The sequence below is a fragment of the Triturus cristatus genome, chromosome 2_2 (assembly GCF_964204655.1).
Source record: "Triturus cristatus chromosome 2_2, aTriCri1.1, whole genome shotgun sequence".
In the NCBI taxonomy this organism is placed as follows: domain Eukaryota; kingdom Metazoa; phylum Chordata; class Amphibia; order Caudata; family Salamandridae; genus Triturus; species Triturus cristatus.
The window spans coordinates 335,737,429-335,757,895 of NC_140582.1; the positions used below are offsets into that span (position 1 = coordinate 335,737,429).

The 20,467-nt window shown below is 45.4% G+C and overlaps 1 protein-coding gene across 1 annotated transcript; it reads right to left on the bottom strand.

Annotated features, from left to right (window-relative positions):
- Positions 1 to 831: 831 nt before the first annotated feature.
- LOC146862236 (cis-aconitate decarboxylase-like) lies at positions 832 to 16,513 on the bottom strand. The gene is made up of 4 exons (XM_085643065.1): positions 16,193 to 16,513; positions 2,646 to 2,738; positions 2,164 to 2,353; positions 832 to 1,184 (listed from the first exon to the last, which is right to left on the bottom strand). Exons 1-4 carry the CDS (start codon positions 16,511 to 16,513, stop codon positions 832 to 834), a joined length of 957 nt encoding a protein of 318 aa, XP_085499191.1.
- Between the last annotated feature and the right edge of the window lie 3,954 nt (positions 16,514 to 20,467).

The following is a 20,467-nucleotide window of genomic DNA, read 5'->3' on the forward strand; positions in this document are numbered from 1 at the left end:
AGGTCTGTATGTGAGAGAATCCAGCCGCAATATCAACAAGCGCAGCCGCCCTGTGAGTTAGCATCTAAAATGTCAGCTGCTTTACACATCAAAAATTTAAATCACTGTACATTAAATTCAGAGACTTTATTCAAAATTAAATAAATAACCAGAGAAAGTACAAAATACATTTCACTGACAAAATATGAGAGATTTCAATCGAAAGTACTTGTAATGACCTATTTGTCCTGTGTTTCTAGAAAAGTACACATGAGAGAGCAGGGCACAAGGAGAATTCATTACTAGACTAAAATTGAATATCCAGCTCTTCCTATATTTTTCAACCAGGGGAGAATCACTTAGTGGAAGAAGACATGGTATTTCAGTGAGATGAGGTCACATTTTATTAAACAACAAATAAACAAATAATAAATAACAATAATAACAAAATGCATGTAACAGTCCTTACAAAGTACCGATGAGGTTCTATGAATCTTAATCCTATTGCTTCTGGCCAGCCGGATGCTTTTGTATTTGTATTGGGTTAAATGGGGACCTCGTTGTACTCTGAAACATGCAGTAGCTTTCATATTAGGAGAGGATATGATTGACATTTATTGTTTTATACAATCAATTGGTAATGTCCCTCTCCTTGAGTAGATTTTCAATCTTGTGTAAAACAAGTTATGCTAAAGATAATTGCACCTGGTAGTTCATTTAAAGTTTTACTCCAACTTTGTGAGAGGGATGAATTTTGGTTGAACATGGTTACTGCTGGGAGGATGTCATTTGAGAACAATCTGCAAGGCTCTCCATCTCCTCCACCACGTCAATAATTGCTTGTGCCTGGTCTTAGTGGAGCACACAGGTAGCATTGGAGAGGAACTTCTCATGGAGTGATTCTTGGCTGAGGGGCTTCCTCCAGTGTCCATATAAGGTGTCACGTCTGCCGGTCACGATCTCTCCACTCTCCAGGAGCAGCACTACTTCTCTGTACATCTTGTCAAAGTTAGCCACATTGTCTTCAGGGTGCTCTACATCTACACTCTTCAATAAGTTGATGAGGTCTGGTCTCCTAAGGTTGTCTTCACTGAAGGAAGAGATGCCCACCTCACCATCCAGAAGGGCTGTGCAGACATTCAACTGGAATGAGTGTCGCGCCTTGTGTTCAGACTCTGGGAAGGGCCTGTTGATATACTTGGAGACTGGGACCCTCAGAAGAATATCACGGATGGCAGCAGTGTTAAAGGAGCCTATTATATTTGTGACTCAGTTTCTGACTGAGATCGCAGCATGTGCCACCAGTGCATGCCCAAGTTAGCTGGGAACCCCTTGAAGGCGATTTCTTGCTTCTCCAAAAGAAAGCTGTAATCTTGATATGGCATTGCCAGGGCCGAGGGTTGGTAGTCACCATAGAAAGCGCTGAACCCCCAGCAGTCGGGCACATTGTCCAAGATAAGTGGGTTGGCTTCCATCCCACGGGCACCTAGAAGTGCTGCTTCCATCCCAAAGCGGGTCGCATTGCTAATATGGAGAGGTTTGGCAAGAGTTGCCGCATTGGCCATAAGTGCCCCCACCACAGAGGCAGCGATTCCCAAAGCATAGACACATTGTTCTGCACTCAATGAAAGGAGTTTTGCTGTAGCAGCAGCACTGCCCATAGTGCCAACAACTTAAGGAGGGTGGAACCTGCAGGAAATACAAAGAACTGGGTGAGACATGGAATAATGATAATACCAGAATAGGATTAGATGAGGGGCAATGCTAACAATAAGTGTGAACTACAGAAATATACTTAAAGCATGTTAGACATTAATGCTATCATGCAGTACGAGGAAACAGAAATATGCTAGGATCTAATCAGGCATTTGACACAAATCTAGTAACAGCGAACTGAAAAATAAACGCAATAATGTTTACATTGTATTGTGTGCTATCCATATATGATTTTGTTTACATTAAAGGTTGCTGTGGCGGAAATTCCTACCCTTTGTGCACATCAGGCACACGTTATAACATTCCCCCTCTCTATTGATCTCACACATAACTCATCTAATATTTCTTCCCTCTTTGAGCACCTTAGCCATGCCTGGAAGATACTGCAGCCCCCTATTGGAATCATGAATTTGTTATGGGATATTTCTGCCCCTTGTGGACATCATAGAAACCTTTCAGGGATATTACTGGTTTCACTGGAGAAACGCACAAGCCTTCCTTGCTCCTCGATGCCCACGTTGAATGCCAACAGGAAGTCTGAGCCACTGGGTCGGAAGCCCACGGGCCACAACTGAGATGCAGCCATTAGAGCCGGCAGCACAGCACCTAACGGGTGAGTGGCAGGGTGCCAAGTGTCATTGAAGTCCATAGAGTGCATCTGTTAGAAGAGGGGTAGAGGATTAGAAGGTCCTTAAAGAAGTGTGTGTCAGGAAGTGACGTTAAACACAGAGATTGTGTCATCGACCTATGGAAACAATTTACAGAAGTGTAGGATCCATATTCTAAGATTTGGTTGAGTGACTGTGCCATTGCTCAATGTAGACTCTTTACAAAAGTGGAAACAGACAAGATTGACCATTGGAGGAGACAGCATTTAGGTAAAATTCTCATAAACACATCGCACTTAGTGTATGATTAATGGATAAAGTTATAACTTTGAAAATCCTTACCGCTACTCCATTGACATAGGTAGCCAGCATAAGTGGGAGTCCCAATCCTTTCCTTACATACACAGAGCTGATGGCAAACAAGGAGTACTTGTCCTGTCAGAGACAGAATTAAGTTAGGAATAGAAAGTGCACCCAGACACCTGGTGGAGGAACAGCGGAGCTTGTGAGAATGTGTGCTTTTAACTTTAAACAGAGGATGATTCACTGCATATGTGGTGATGTCTATTAGAAGAAATGCAGGAGCAGGCAAGTGGTCTCTGCGAGTAGATGTAGTGTTTCTGAAGGACAGTTGTTTAGGGGATCCGAGGTTCCAATGCTTATTTTGGTACCCTAGTCCATGCTCCCAGTCCTGCCATTGTCTCAAGATATTAACTGCTTAACATCTGATGGCAGCTAGGGCTGTGATTAGTGGATGAATATTTCATGGTGGATATACTGAATTAGAAGAAAGTGATAAATATATAGTTCCCCCACCCAAGCAAAACTTTAGGCCCCAGAAAAATATCACACCATGTAACAACAGAGTTCAGAAAACAGTTTATAATATTTCCTTTAATCACTCGGACGATTTCAGTTGACCTCGAGGATGGTGCCGAAAGTTACTCTGTGGGTGTCTGCATCAGTATCATAGGCAGATCATGGACCAACAGTCCATACCTTTTACTCATGCCTTTTTAGGGGCAGAGCGTAACCAGACAAGCCCCCAGTTGCTCATGCTTACAACCCACCGAAGGACTAGCGGGGTGCCGTCACTTTCAACCGGGGCCCTGCCGTAAAGACTCCTGGGATTTTGGCATAATGCACCCTTATTGTGCCTTTGAAAGTGTACCTCATTAGCCAGCCCTCACGCCGGCACACAGGGTAAGCGGTTGGGAGGGTGACAGCATGTCCAGTGGAGGGACAAAGAGGGTGGCGCCTGGGTGGGAGCAGGTATAAATACCTGTCCCCCGCGCACCGTAAATGACACCGTGGAGGTGCCAGACCTGAGGGAGGACTCCCAGGTGAAGGAGTCCCAGTGAAAAAGGTGGGGAGGTGCCTGAAGAGGCACCATGGGGCCACCCTCTTAAGTGGCCCACTGCGTGCGCCGCGGGCAGCCTTATAGTGCTGATATCGGCAACACCCCGCTCAGCAGTAATTAGTCACACTGCGCAAAAATAAAAGATCAGACAAGATTTTGTTAGAGAAAGTTTGCTGCAGGTATATTAAATACAAGAAGTATGTCAACTTGGTGGGTTAACTTATGGGCGATCCAAGGGCAGGCAGCAGTGACTAACCTAAGCTGCCCTGCCCACTTGATGGGCCAAACTGCACCATGGCCAATCCATTCGGTTCTACCATTTATGTGGGGGTTATCCCTTTTACATATTGAATTGTATCGTTTTGTAATTGCATTTATATAGCGCTTACTACCCCTGACGAAGTGCCGAACCGCTTTTTTGGCAAGTAGCACGCTACTCCGGAACCCTTAAAGGATTAGTGTTGAATTAGTATAGTGAAATGTGAAAGTAATTTGAGTGGTGGATAGGATAGTCAGTTATTTGGATTCAGAAGGATATCGGAAGGATAGTAGATGGAAAAAAATGTTTGTATTTATATGGCGCTTGTTAACCCTGATGGGGTGTTGAAGCAATTTTTTTAGCGAGTAGCACGCTGCTCTGGAACCCATGAAGCATTATTGTTGAAAATTAGTATAGTGAAATATTAAATTAATTTGAATTGTGGATATGTTATTCAATTATTTGGATAGAGAAGGGTAGTGGCGGGATAGAAGAGGGAAATAAGGTTGCATTTATATAGTGCTTGCTACACCTGATGAGGTGTTGAAGCGCTTTTTTTGAGAGTATCACACTACCCTGGAACCCATAAAGGATTAGTGGTGAATTAGCATAGTGACATATGAAATTTGAGAAGAGGACATGTAGTCTGTTATTTTGATTGAAAAGGATAGTGGAGGGATTGAAGAGTGAAGGATTTAGACTTTCTTTTTGGGACGTCATAGCAGTGGAAGGTGACTTGGGATGAGTAAAAAGGGATGTGGAGGGGAAGGGCCAAAAGGAAGAGTTTAGAAAGGTTTGTTTTGGGTGGATTGGTATGGTATAGTAAAAGAGGTGTCAATTGATGCAAGGAGGAGTAGAGATGGGGAGAGTCTAGAAAGGGTTATTTTGGGAATAATAGTAGTGGTATGGGGTTTGGGATAAATGAGAGAGTGGATGTAGAGGATGTATTGATAGAGGTATAGGGTGAGAAATAGGGTAGTCCATTGGATATACTGAATTAGAATTAAGTGATGAGTATATAGTACTTCCACCCAGCAAATCTCTAGGCCCCAGAAAAATATTACACCATGTAACATCAGAGTTCAGAAAACAGTTTATAACATTTCCTTTCATCACTCGGACGATTTCAGCTGACCTCGAGGATGGTGCAGAAAGTTACTCTGTGGGTGTCTGCATCAGTGTCATAGGCAGATCATGGACCACCAGTTCATACCTTCTACTCACGTCTTTTTAGGGGCAGAGCATAACCAGACAAGCCCCCGGTTGCTCAGGCTTACAACCGCCTGAAGAACTAGCGGGCGCCGTCGCATTCAACAAGTGTCCTGCCGTAAAGACTTCTGAGATTTTGGCATCATGCACCTTTATTGTGCTCCTGAAAGGGTACGCCTCGTACCAATCAGCCTTCGGATCGCCCTGTACCTCCACCACAGCCCTGGATGTGCCCACCGCCATATCCAGGGCCCCCCATCATGGCAGGCTCCATAACCTCCTGCAACGTGTTGGTACCACTCCTTCTAGCTAGACAATTCCCATCTAAACCTGACAGGTTACCAGTCCTTCTAGCTGGACAATTCCTATCCATCTCTGACAAGTTAACAGTCTGCAGCAGTTGTTCCCCTTCCCTATCAGCTTATTTACCAAGCCCACTTATTTGCTTTTGAATAAAGTGGAATCAAGCCCTCCTGCTTGGTGGGTTTATGCATGGCTTATTTACCCCATAGTAGGCAAGTTTGATCGCCTCCACTAAAATGTGAACTACTGTTCTCTGATATAACCTCAGTTTTATTTTACCCATCCGTAGGCATGTTCGATGGCTCGCCCGGAATTGAAACAACTGCTCTCTACTTTACCCGCAGAACTGCTCTTCTACTTGACCCGCAGTTAAGGGTGAAATCCCTATGGTGCACTGTGCCAAGAAGGGCCTTCTTGTTATGTGTTGCCAGGTCGTGCATTACCCGTCACTGCCCAGTCCCTGATTTCAGAATAGGCTGGAAAACCTATTGGAGTTCGCCTCACAGGACAACAGTATAATAGTTAACAAGTTATTGTTTGTGGCCAATACCATACCCTTAACTCCGCCAACTGGCCTCCTCCTGTATAGGAGTACCACGTCGGTCATACTTCTTAACCAAGAAGGAAGGCAAAACTACTGTTTCTTAAAATCCTGGTTATGTCTGTTCTTAACCATTGCGCACTGCGTGCAATATGTGCCTTACATTAAGGGTTAACTAAGCCCATGTTTAACCCCGTTCCAGACTATTCCCCAGATTTGTCGGTTCAAGCTGATAACCGTGTACCGCCCCAAAAGTGGAAATTCACCTGCTCCTTCCAAGTAGGTATACACGCTGTTTTCTCGAACTGTCAGCATAAGTGCACCGAAACCTTCTATCTCCCCCTCATTGGAGTCGCAGCAGCACACCCTTAAATGGAATGGCAATCTTACGCAACCCCTTTCTAAAAACCCACTATTTACGAGGTTCCTGGCACTGTGCCCTTCTGCTCATGCAAGGCCAAAGTAACACCTGTAGCGTTGAGCCTGACCTCCCGTAAACCACTTTAATACTGGACCATATTGTCTGCCTCCTCCTCACCTACTGACTGCAATCTATAGAGCTGGTGTGTTGCCAAGACGATGGCAAGTTGTGCCTTCCAAACTTCTGCTACTGAGTACCATAGAGTAGACCAGAGGATGGGGACAGGAACAAAAAGTACAGGTACCTGCCTCTTCTTAATAATGGATATGCAAATGTTCTTAATACCTTTTAGCTTTGTGTCCCCAACTTTTGAAACAGAGGCATGCCTGTTAGATGTCAACTTCCGCAACCAGCCTACCTACTAAGGCTATCAGGGTGGGGAGGTTTATGCTTAACTGAAGCAACCTGCACCATGCCCTTGGATCCAGAGTTCACATACTTTGCTGAATTTGACCAGACATTCACACTGACCTTTCCGAGTGCTAACCCATGGCTAACACATTAATGATGTCAAATCTGGTTTGAGGGAATGTTTGTATTGTGCACGCTATTGCAGTCACCACACCCTTTTTGGAGTGACAACTCACGCAGCCCGCCAGGCTTGCTTAACTGCAGTCCGATTACAGATACACACTACCTGCTAAGCAGCTGTTGCCCATGGTATTTAAACCAGCAATGGACCTAGTTTGCTTAATTATCCCCGGAATAGATTACCCTCCACGGAATCAGAGCCGGGTTCGGCTCACCTTCAAGTCACCTAGTAGTACATGTTGGAAAATTTTCACCGCGCATAGCCAGATGGTCCTGCGTATTATTAATCCAATGCTAATATCGAAGGCCTGCCTTGTTTAGCTTGTTTACTGGTCTGCCGCCTAGAACCATTCTAATTGGTGATACGAACCAGTTTACTCAGTGCAAGCTAACAGTCTTGCGTTGCCATCGCCATCACCCATACTATGCCCTTTGTAATCACTTTCCATCGTCCTGTGCAGTGGTCTTTTGTCGTAAAGTCAGGGGGCCCCAGAAATGCTCTTTGACCCTCATGTCCTCTGCACTACTAGCAAGCACCACTCCTGTTTCCCACACAAGGGCTCCCGTTAGTAAAAGAGTGTGAAAATGTCTTGCTTGAGTGGACACAAAAGACTATTATACGTTGGTGGCAGTCCTCACCAGCTTCGCGAATGTGCAGTTTCTGGTGCTCAGAAACGGGTGGCCTTGAAAAAATTGAAGTCTTTGTAATTTCAATATGTCTGTTAAGTTGAATCCTGTGCTGTTCAGCTGCCCATCTTCAAAGGCTGTTTAACTGTTAACTATATGAGTGGTGCTGAGACATTATGTCGGAATCTAAGTGATGCAGTTTCATGTTTTGGTGCGGTCCCCACTTATTTGGATCCTATTGGAACCACTCTGCCTAATGTGCATGACCTAGGTACTTAGTCTAGCTCCCTTGACGCACTTGATGTGATTTAAGACAAACTAGCCACCAACTGAATGTGCTGCTGCTTAGGGGAGGTTTCGAGCTGATGCACCCGCCTCTGGAGAGGTATCTAACCACATATGGACGGCATGGAGCCTAATATAGACTTCCTGCAGTTATTTCCGGTATCTTAAGACCTTCCTGACAAAGCTGTCCCCGTATTCTTGGAGAAGTTGGTGGAGATGCGCCTGAAACAGCTTGAACTTAGACCCGTAACACAAGGCTTCGGGGGAAAACGCTGTACCAGCAGAAAGCAAATTTCCCACTTACACCAAATCTCGAGACAGCGCCCATGAAGTGACATTTTGCACAGTGCAGAGGGGCCCTTTAGTGCAGCGGATACCTGTGTTGCCTTCTGCAGGTCCGTGCTAGTTTCCCCTGCTCACTCAGTTAACATGCCAGTTGCACAGCGTCGCCCCTTGCTGCTGGGTCCTTCTCCCCTACTAAAGAACCCCTTTTGAGGCTTGGGAAATATCATCATGCTAAATCCATACCTAGAAGTTTGGCTGTGGCTCACATTGAAAAGTCCTATGGGGGGGTGCTTGAGAATTTTAACTTCTAAACTGCTGTACAAAGGATCACTCAGGCTAGTGCGGTCACCCACTAACCTATTCACCTTATATGCGTTTGCGAACTGCATGATATACGTTCTGCAGCCGGTTCATAATACTCCACAGCCCACCCTATTGTGGGTCTTCTTAGTATAAATTGGAGGACTGGTGAACTTTATGGCTGACTTGGCCGTGTGGGGGGCTATTTTATCCCTATTATTCATATTTCTGTTTCAGGAATCGGGCCAGTCAGACCCCATGTCACTTAGCATGACCACAATTAAAAGAGCAGTTGTGTTTGTATACCATAGGATGTGACAATAAAAGTGGTCCCACTGCATTTAAAAAAATTGCAAGATGCTATGGCAAGGGAGTCTTTATACTCATTTACAGCAGTGGTGCTCTCTACATGTTATGCTCTGGCGAGATAACACACAAACCCCACTTCGCTGCACCAGACTGCAGCGGCCGCCATCACATCTATATAGTGAAAGCATTCTATAGCAATCAAAGAAGCTACAAATCATCACCTTGACGCCTTGGCCCCAAGGCCTAACAATCCATGGGTAAGCGTAAAGCCAGGCTTTACCACATTCCTCTCATAGCCGGTGCTATGAGAGGAATCATCTGCGGCGTACCCCAGGGTTCTTCCCTCAGCCCGACACTGTTCAACATTTACATGGCCCGCTCGAACAGCACGACCTCAACATAATGTCCTACGCCGACGACACTCAACTGATCCTCTCCCTCATCAAGGACCCCCTCACCGCCAAACCCAACCTCCACGAAGGAATGAAGGCCGTCGCCGACTGGATGAAGAGCAGCCAACTAAAGCTGAACACGGACAAGATGGAGGTCCTCATCCTCGGCTCCAACCCATCAGCCTGGGACGACTCCTGGTGGCCAATGGCACTGGGGGCAGCCCCGACATCCACCGACAATGCACGCAACCTGGGAGTCATCCTCGACTCAACGCTCTCCATGACCAAGCAAGTCAACGCCGTCTCCTCCTCCTGCTTCAACACCCTCCGCATGCTCCGCAGGCTCTACAGGTGGATCCCAACAGATACAAGAAGAACAGTCACCCAGGCCCTCGCCAGCAGCAGACTCAACTATGGAAACGCCCTCTACGCTGGAGCCCCGGCCAAGCTCATCAAATGACTGCAACGCATTTAAAACGCCTCTGCACGCCTCATCCTCGACGTACCACGCCACAGACACATCACCCCCTACCTGAGAAGCCTGCACTGGCTCCCTGTCGACAGGAGAATCTCCTTCAAACTCCTCATCGATGCACACAAGGCACTGCACAAGACCGGCCCAGCCTACCTCAACAGACGACTCCTCTTCTACATCCCTAACCGCCAGCTCCGCTCCGCCGACCTCTCCCTCGCCACCGTCCCACGCATCTAAAGAACAACCACCGGCAGCAGATCCTTCTCCCACCTCGCCGCCAAGACCTGGAACACCCTCCCACTCAGCCTACAACAGACCCAAGACCTGCTGACCTTCAGGAGGCTACTCAAGACCTGGCTGTTCGACCATTAGCGGCACCCCCCCTTTTGTTTTTCCCCAGCGCCTTGAGACCCTCGCGGGTAAGTAGTGCGCTCAAAAAATTCTATGATTGATTGATTGATTGATTGATAGCTGACTGGCATAAGCTAGCCCTAACATGCTAGATGTTCCTGAGTCACTAGCACTGCTCATAAAGGGGGCAGTCCTGAAATCAACTGATGCACTTGGATTTCGGACTTATTCTTCAATAAATAGCCAAAAGCCATAGGAATGAGTTCTGATACTGGGGGCTAGCCAGGGACCAGCAGCCACTCTCTGCTAAGTTAATAGGTGTTGCATGGTAAACAGAAACCACGAACCCAGTGCCCAGACGTCAGCCCTGGAAATGCCAGTTATGGAAACCCAAATAACTACTTCTAAAACAGAGCCTAGTGTCAGTATGAAAACAACACATGATGAGCCATCAACACATCAACCTCACTGTCGGCCAACTACCCTGCTGCAAGAGAAGCCATGGTATTGTACACCCCTGCCCGCACACTGATGTGCATCCATTGATTGTTTTATGTGCTGCACATACCAGGTGAGCTACGTTACCCGGCTCAGGAAACCGGGGAGAGGTCCCATGTCCCTAACGTGGGATTCGGAAACTACGCTAAGCCCTGCGCAGGACAACTCAAGCCATCGGGGTGGCGGAGTCATCTCCCTGCCTGTGCATACGTTGGAGGGAACAAGACACCTTAGGCTTAATGTGGCAGCCTAACTGAATGCCTTTATGCCTTTAATGCATAGTTTTGCTTTTTACCACCCTAAGGGATGGAACAATTTGTAAAGGCTCTCATCCTTCCTACTGCGCTGTCTGCCCTAGACTTTCTGGTTGTCCATGATACCCACCAACAGGCTAGACATGTCATGTCAACACAGCCCCTTATCAGTTTGGCAACAGTCAAGTACAAATTCTATTTCATATTCTCAACCTGTAAAAATAAAATTGTCTCTCATACCGGGCACAGTTAGCCTGTAATATAGCAAATGCAAGTAAATAAGTTGATAGGGTGTGAATCGGGGTCCAACCCAGCACTGACGAATCCCCCAACATAGCTAGGCCCAACAGGGGCAACCAAGTATTCTTCAAAGTGTACTTTTCTGCAGACACTAACCTTGTAATGAAAAGGTTCCTTGGCACTCTGTCCAAAGTTAGGACTGACAGAATGGGTTACAGTGACTCTTACCATCAACAGCCACCCACTAGGATATGATGAGCAATAGGAATATGGGGAGGAAAACAACTGACACTGCATCCCTACCCCAGCCACCTTCACCAAAACAGAAGTCAGCCCAACCACATTCCTTTCCCAAATCCACTGCTGTAACCCTCTGGCTGGAACTCCCCTTATTCCACGGCGAACCCGATGTACAATCGGTCGCGCCCGAATGCTGCATCACCAAACCTGAGCTGCACTGACCCTCGGCCAACTAATCTTGCCTCCACCGGGCCTAATGCCAAACAGACTTGGGCAAAGGAACCTTCAATGGTGTTCCCAGGACAAAAGATTTGCGAACCGGTGCCGGGACCCAAACCTGGTCCCCCACTATTCACTTTCTCAATGCTTGTAGTTGCATATGATAACTGAGCCACAGTTATAGCTTGTTGCATAGCTTATTGGAAAACCTTCCATTCTGAAATCGTGAGACTGGGAAAGACTATAGGGAGTCTCTTTAAAGCCACAATCAAAGCAGTGCAGTGTGGTATTGCTGATGTTTCATGTGTATACATCGGATGCCATCACCACATTACCCTACCACTGACAACCATGTGAACAGAGTGAAGGCTTCTATCCTCCCCGTGGCCACATCTTTATGGCCTGTTAACCTTTCAGGGTCAAAAATGATCACCTTGTTCAAGATACTATGAATATAATGTAAATCATGATCTGAGAATTATAAAGCAATACCGCAAATGAAACAGGATACAATGTGTCTCTTCGCATACTGGATTCGAAAAAAACAAATAAATTGACCAAGAACATCTTTAAAAAATAAAATAGGAGGACATACTTAACTACTTCAACAATTAATAACAAGAGGGGCAAGGAAGGTCCAACCCCCGAGCCACGTCCTACCTCGAATATAAACGAAAGGGGCATTATTTACCCAGTGAGAGAGTACTTGGACCTTAACAACTGGAATACTCTCATGGTGCCCAATATGCCAGGCATTCTGTGGTGCTGCTCAGCACCCAGAGAGTTGTGCTCAAAACTCGGGCCTACTAGGGATGAGCGCTGATGCTCAGCTAGGCTGGGGTGCTCTCAGAGTGCCAGGGGTCTGCTAATCATAACTGACCCTCGTGCTGATATTACCATGATGCCCAAGAGTGTGAAATACACATTACAATGAAATTGACCTACATCAACCCTGCATGTAAAGCATCATCGCCATGCCAGTGACTTACAGTGGAGGGGATGCCAGCTATGTGCAACCAAGAACTGCTGATAAACATTTCATGGTGCAGTCTTCTATCATACGTATATACTAATCAACATAAAGAAGTTGCCCTGACCATCCAATGTAATCATCTGCACTGAAGTGGGTACATGTCTTGCACTGGGTTAATCCTGCTCACAGAGGATCTGCTGCCCACACAACACTCATGTACACGTGCACACCTGGGCAAACTAGAAGGGTACAAGTCTGATTACAGTGAGCTGCCAACAAGAGTTACCATACTCTCTGCCCGCCTCAATCTGCCGATTGGACAATGTAAGTCTCACTTCCACAACCATCCATTGGCTGATTCCTTTCAGTGTAGCACGTGAGAGATTCCGGTCTTGGAATGTGGATGTGCTTACAAACTAGCACGCATTATCTACTCTAGATTTGACTAAAATGATCCAGTGTAATTGTCACATTGTCAGCGGCAAACACATGGCCTGAAGAATACAAACAACAAACCTTTGCAATAGGAAGCAGTAAGGATATAGTTGCACCATCAGTCCATATCAAATATCCACATATTGTAAAACTAAAGTATTTAATACAAAGATTGAGAAGCTCTAAAATAATTATGAGTAGATTTACAATGAACTGAAACACCAAAGAGTACTCATCTCCAAATGTCTCAACCTGTAAATCAAATACCCAGGATGATATGCTTCTTAAGGTAAAGTTGTATTAGAGATGCTGACTGTTAGAACCGGGGTCTCTAGTTGGCAGGGGTATGCACTCTAGTCCAAGTAGGAACCACTGTTTCCGACAGGGTAGCTTGGCGCAAAGCAGGTAGGCTAAACGCAGGAGGCAATGTGTAAAGTATCTGTGCAACACACTCCAACAGTAACACAGTAAAAGCACTCACAAAAGGACACTACACCAATTTTACAGGTATATTTATCTTTTCTTTTTTTTATTTTTTTTTATTTTTACCCCCTTTTATTTTGGTAAGGATAAATACAGAAATCTTAAGATGACATAATAATACATAAAGTTGGCTAAATGCAGTTACAATAAATATAACACACATGAAACGAAAACAAAATATACAATCAAACAGATCTCATATACATCAATGGGAGACAGATAAAAAGAAAGGGATTTGGCCAATTTCGGTTCCTAATTAACCATGCAACATATGATCAACCCAGATTATTCTTAAATCCATTCTGTTATGAGAGACCAGATCTTGGCTCCCATTACTCTTTTCCTTATATCCTTAGTTTTATATATTGAGAATTCCAAGTTATACATAGCTAAAAGCCTTGAGCGCCAGATCGCAAAGGTCGGGGGTCAGGACTGATCCAATCCTTAGTGATGCAAGCACGTAACACCGCCATACAAATAAACAGAAAGGATTTAGTGGGTCGTGATCTTGTATGTGCTACCGTATCAAATCCGACCCCAATCAACACCAATTCTCCCGTTATACAAACAGAGGCTCCCATGATTATACCAAGAAACTGCTCGATTTCACCAATAAATACCCCTAACTTGGGGCATGAAAAAACATATGAACCGAGTCAGCTGCAAAAAGGCCACATCTTTTACAGTTAATCCCCGCAGCTATCCCCCATTTAGAAATCTTGCTTGGGGTATAGTACAAATCAAACAAGGCCATATAATGATGAGCACGCATCCTACCTGTCATCAAGACTTGATTAGCAAGTCCTAAAGATTCCCTAATATTAACCTCCTCTACCCCAAATTTCCTTTCCCACTTCTCCTGACATAGATCTACATCGTCTGGGAATATCTCTAATATGTGATCATAAAATTGGCCAATAGGTGTTTTCCTCTTCATATTTTCAATAAGCCCAATCTGAGCAAGCTGGTGTTCCAATCCATACCCTTGTTTAGTTAGAAAGCTTCGAATTTGGAGAAATTTAAAAAAATCTTGTTTAGCTAGGCCATATTTCGCTTGTAGGTCTGTAAATGACATAAGTTGACCTTCTTCACATAAGTCACCCAACCTATAGATTCCCTTAAATCCCCATCTATAAGCTACCTAATCACGAAAAATTAATGGGAGAAGCAAAGGAGCTGAGAATGGGGTATTGGCATTAAACTTAGCGATACCTAATTTGTGTTTGACTTGTCTCCATACAGAAGAGGCAGCACTGAGGACTTTAAATTTGGTTTTCTTGAAATAACTTGGTTCTAGAATTTTTACTAAACAATCATTAATCTCCTCCCCAGCCCAAATTCATATATTGATGGCCTATGACAGGACAAAGTTGCTGCCCGATCACCAATTACCAAAGGGCTCATATACTGCATCATTGCTGCCCAATAATACAATAAAAAGTGTGGGATACCCCAGCCACCACGATCTTTTGGGAGTACCATTTTCTTGTAGGACCTTCTCTGCCGGCTGTAACCCCATAGGAATCTGGAGCAAATCCTCTCTAGCTGCTCAGAATCGTTCTAAACATATATAAAAACTTTGGCAGTACCAACATTTTTAATACATTAGATCTCCCATAAAGAGATAAGTGTAGATGATCCAACCGCTCCAATGTTGAGTTTACTTCAGCCAACACTGGATTCATATTTAATTCTGGGAAATTCCCAACTGGAGTTGAAATTTTGATTCCTAAATATGTAACTTCTGGGACAACAAACACTTCAGCCGGAGGATCACCACCCACATAAAGAACCTGGGTTTTAGAGATATTTAATTTATAACCAGAGAAGCTACCGAACTGATTTGCCAGTGAGTTGATCGCAGGTATTGCCGATCCTATATCTTTTGTTATAACAACAATATCATCGGCATAGGCCAATGCTCTGTACTTCATAAGCCGTAATTGAACGGGTTCTATATCTGTATGTTGATTCAATTTATTCAGAAAAAAATCAATATATAAAGCAAATAAAAGAGGAGAGGAAGGGCAGCCCTGCCTTGTACCTCTACCTATCTTAAATGAATCGAATTCCTGACAAGAGATTCTAATATTTGCTTCCGGAGTGATATATAATGCCTGAATTGCTTGCCGAAACTGAGGACCAAAACCCTTTAAACTTAAAACTTCCCACATATAAGGCCAGGAAACCCTGTCGAATGCCTTCTCGGCATCCAGCAGGATTACCCCTAATGTAGTATCAGTTGCCTGTGCCCAATTCAGGAAAGAGATCACACGTGATCTGTGGTATCTCTGCCAGGGATAAGCCCGTGTTGGAAGTTAGAAACAAGCCCCGATATAACACCAGCTAATCGAGTAGCTAAAATCTTAGAATAGACTTTGCTATCGGAGTTAATCAATGATATAGGTCTGTATGAAGTAGGCAGCAATTCGGGTTTATCCTTCTTCAAAAAAACAATAATAGTGGTTTTACACCAAGACGACGGCACCCTTCCTCTTTGAGCAGACAGACATAAGGCCAAAAGTTCAGATTTTAAAACTTGGCGAAAGGTCCGGTAAAATTCAAAAGGGATACCATCGGGTCCCACGGCCTTACCTACTGCCAGTGATGTCATTGCCATTTCCACTTCATCCCACGTGATATCCTCATCTAATGCCTACATCTGATCATTTGTTAGTTTTTTAATATATAAATCGGAGAAAAACTCCTTTAATTTCTCTTCTGCAGCTATAGTAACATCCGGTGTATATAACTCATAGTAGAATTTACTGAACACATTAAGCACTTCAGCTGGAGTATCCTGTACCTAGCCAAGAGAGTCCTGTATCCTATTAATCCTATTAGCTACTTCTTTCTGATGTAATCTTTTTGCTAATAATCGACCCGAGTTCTCACCAACCTCATACAATTCATACTTATAGATAGCAATCTTAGAAGCTAATTTCTCAGCAACATTTTGGTAGATCTTCATTTTTTGAGAGGCAATATCACTAATAATTTGTGTCGTGTTTTGACCTCCGATTACCAACCCCATAAATTCAATTTCTAATTCCCTTAGCTTATTCATCACCAACTGAATTTCGTCACGAACCTTCCGCTGCTTATTGATAGAATAGCTTAGCGTTTCTCCACGAACTCCAGCCTTGAATGCGTCCCAAACAATAGAATCTGAAGTGGACCCATTATTATTTTTAAAGAATTCAGTAATCCATTTACTCATTTGTTCACAGTATACAGGATCCGACAGCAATTTCCGATCAAAGTCCAAATTCTTGGTAGACCACGACTGCTATTATAATCCAAATCTAACACAATGGGATTATGATCTGATATGATTTTGGGCAAAATGTGAACGCTGGCATTTTTAGCTTTCTCGACTGTTAAGAAGAAATAGTCTAGGCGCAGATGTTTCCTATGGGGTGCAGAATAAAAGGTTGCCCCCATTGCTCCTTTCCCCATGACATACCATGCATCGACTAGCCCAAATTCTTTAGCAATCCCTCTAGTGGCTTTAAATACTTTAGTCTTCTTCCCAACATATGATTGGTCGCTATTTACGTCAAAGTCACCTTCCAAATGAATGTTATAATCCCCACACATAAGTAGCGGTGATGGCCATGTCGCAAGCTCAATACTAAGAAAATGCAGCATGTCTGGGTCATCCAAATTCGGACCGTAAATTGAACATATCGTCATTGGGACACCACCTACCCAAAGTTCAATGATAACCCACCTACCCAAAGTATCTTCTTTAACACGCTTGCAAACACCCCAACCAAAATTTTGCAAAATCGCAACCCCTCTTGTGGTAGAGCTTGGTCGAGTACAGCCAATTACTTGCATGCCTAGATCTTTTAAATATTTCCGATTGTTCCAAGAAATGTGGGTCTCCTGTATGCACAACAAATCCACCCGCATAGTAGTTAAGATTTGTGCCTTAACCCCCCTTTTTTCCGGTCATTAAGACCACAAACATTCCATGAACATATTGAGAATTTACCCATCACAGTAAGGCTGTGGACAAAAGGGACAGGTCAACCTTTGCTTGCTCTCTATCCACCGTTTGTAATGCAATTTAACAATTGACATATCACATTTCACAAATGTTATCACCATAACATTAATACCAAACACATAGCCAACCAAAACTGCACTTGTCCTTACCCTACCACCCCACCCACCCCAGCCACCCCAAAACCAACCCACCCAACCCCCCACCCAAAAGAGGCATTTATGAGTCCGAGTCCCTTTGGGACGTTGACAATGGGGATCAGAGAAATGCCGTAGGCAGTCTATGCCAAAAATGCAGAGATCGAGAGGTGAGTAGGGCATGTCACTCTTGGCACTGTTCGTATCGTGGGCAGTACGACTTTACTGGTTTGCGGTAAAGGGATGCAGAGGTGAAAGGCCGCCGGTTGGAAAAGGAAAGGCCCAGCAGTCTGTTTGTTACAGTCCCCGGCAGTCCCGTTACTCACTTTAGGCAGTCCCCGCTAGGCCCGCTATTCCGGTGCAGTCTCAGACACTCGCTCATAAAGAGGGAAGTCCCTGCAGCCTACAACCCGCTCCCGCCAGCTACTCCCACACGGCAGCTCAACTGGCACGCTGTGCATTACCTGAGTAATTACACTGACTTTGAGGCTCCGCGGGTCTCCCAAGACGCTGGGTTTCTCGTCACGGCGGAGTCAGGACCGGAGCGGGGCAGCCCTTCTGGTTTCAACGTGGCCGCGCTCCAGGACCAGCCCCTCGTTGCCGGGCAACACTCCTGGAGCTGCACCAATCCTAGCGCAGCCCCGCTCTGACGTCAGCGGGGCCGCGCACTGGTTCCCCGAGTCTCCCGGGCTGGCTGCGGTGATCCCGGCTAACAGCACTTCCACCACAACGCTTGCAGAGGCAGTTTGTAGTTAGGTACAGTTACAATGCAGTTATACGCCCAGGCCGGCAGCGGTGATTCTTGCAGCGATTTTGGTGCACCTCGACTCGGGCCTGCAGCGGTGACTTCGGGGCTGGCAGAACTTTTAGTTTGGGATGCAGTCGGGTTGCCCGGCCTGCAACGGTGATCTTTGGGGAAACCAGCGTGTTTCTGTCACAGCGCTCCACAGTCCCAGCGCAGTCAGGTCACGGGCAATAATGTCGGCAGTTGAAAGGTGTTCTCCGTGCACATGCAGCGGCGATGATTTTGGCACACAGCGCTTTCCTGCCACAGCGCTTTACAGTTCAGTTAGAGTCCCGGGCGGTGGCGGTGCTTTTAGGTTCACAGCGCTTCTTCCTCACAGCGCTTGACAGGTCGGTTGCAGGAGAAGTCGATTGTGGTAGTCTTTAGGAATCTTTATAGTTCAATAAGCAGGGGACCAGTCACAGGAGAAAAATCATTGTGGAGACACACTGGAGACGTTACCTCAGTCTCCCTGGCAGGGCAAGATCAGCAGTGAGTAGGGCAGCTCAGCACGTTGGGGGCAGCAGATCCTGGGAGCAGTCAGCCTCAACAGTGTGGCAATACTCCTGGCACTGCAGTCTCCACTCCTGCAGAGAGTTATGCTGGTCCAGTAGTGTAACAGAGATGTGTGGCCAGAACCCTCCCTATTATACCCTAAGGTCAGGTGACCGGGAGGGGCGGCACCTTCTGGAAGAATCCAGGGGGTTGGAAATCTCTGGAAAAATCCAGGAGGCTCTGGGGTGTTCCCTTGCTTCCCTACCTGTCTGTCAATAGGGACAAAAGGCTACAGTTGCAAAAAGTCCCAGACCGTGCAGACTACCAGCATGCAAATGAAGAGTAGGCATCAATGCAGTAGCAGGGCCTATGGCTGATACACTAGTGTCACTATGCTTTTAAGGGAGAGCACCTGCACCTCAGCACAGTTTAGCAGTGGTAAGGGGCCCAGAGTCCTAAGTCCAACAAACATATGTGGTCCAGTGGTAGGCAAAGAGGGCAAAAAAATGTAGGGGAAGACCACCCTAGGGCTGTCAGGTCTAACACTGACTTGTTAGAAATAAATTAACGAATCATCCGCATACAGGAGGACTTATATTTGTCTGACTAAAATCACTTTCAGTTTACCATGCAAACTGTGCCTATATTTTCCCGACAAAGCTCAATAGAGATTTGAAATTACATACAGCACAAAATGCAATCCCATCACGAATGGATGTAGGAGAGAATCAAAAAGCCCCAACTCCCACCTCTTTTTGTCATCAGTAGGTTTACTTTATGGTGATTCTAGATATTGGTCAGTATGTGTGATTGAGTGCCCTAAATAAATTAATATACACAAAAGCCCTACAGGAGTATAAGACAGCAATAGTTCAGGCCAAGTCATTATATTTTACAAATAAAATTCAGGCAGCCTCTAACACCACTAGAGAACTATTTAAAACGGTCACTCAATTGACCAAGAGCCCCCGCGATACTGTCTTCACCCCTAACCAGGACCTCGTGACCAATATTGCAACTTTCTTCCAGCAAAAGGTTCAGAATGTCTATGATGATTTGAGTTCATCTGCATTGACTATACCCAACGACAATGTCGACACTGCCCACTCGTTTGGGCCTGGCTATTCCTGTTTTCCGCTGTTGGAGGAGACTCAGGTGGCAGACCTAATTGCTCTGATGAAGTCGGGGTCCCCTCTAGATCCTTGTCCACCACGCATTCTACACTTGATCCCACAAACGGTAGCGGTTGGCCTGACCCCGCTGCTCAATAACATCATCTCCTCTGGTGACTTTCCCAGCTGCTGGAAAAAGGCTTGTATCCGACCGATCCTTAAAAAGGACTCTTTAGACCCAACGGTACTAAAGAACTACCGCCCAATTTCCTGCCTTCCCCTGCCAGCTAAGATTCTCGAAAAAGCTATAAACCAGGAAATGATGAGATATGTGGACCAAAACAAACTCCTGGATCCCTCTCAGCATGGTTTCCGCCCATATCACTCGACAGAGTCCGCTCTTATCATGGCCACTGAAAACATCCGAAAGGAAATGGACGAGGGCGGCAGAACGGCTTTGATCTTGCTGGATCTTACGGCGGCATTCGATACCGTAAACCACTCCATCCTATTAAACAGACTAAAAACTTTAGGCTTCACGGGCACGGCACTTACACTGTTAACGTCCTTCTTGGACTCTCGTATCCAACAAGTACATTGGGAAGGTCTTTACTCTGATGAATGCTCTCTTCCA

What these genes read in the sequence shown, in the direction of transcription:
- LOC146862236 (XM_085643065.1), bottom strand. Translation starts at nt 16,513, where the DNA reads ATGAGTAAATGGATTACTGAATTCTTTAAAAATAATAATGGGTCCACT. An exon ending in ATAAGTATGAATTGTATGAG is followed by an intron (nt 2,739 to 16,192) that starts GTTGGTGAGAAC and finishes TGTCTCTGACAG; the next exon opens with GACAAGTACTCCTTGTTTGC. An exon ending in CCTATGTCAATGGAGTAGCG is followed by an intron (nt 2,354 to 2,645) that starts GTAAGGATTTTC and finishes CTCTTCTAACAG; the next exon opens with ATGCACTCTATGGACTTCAA.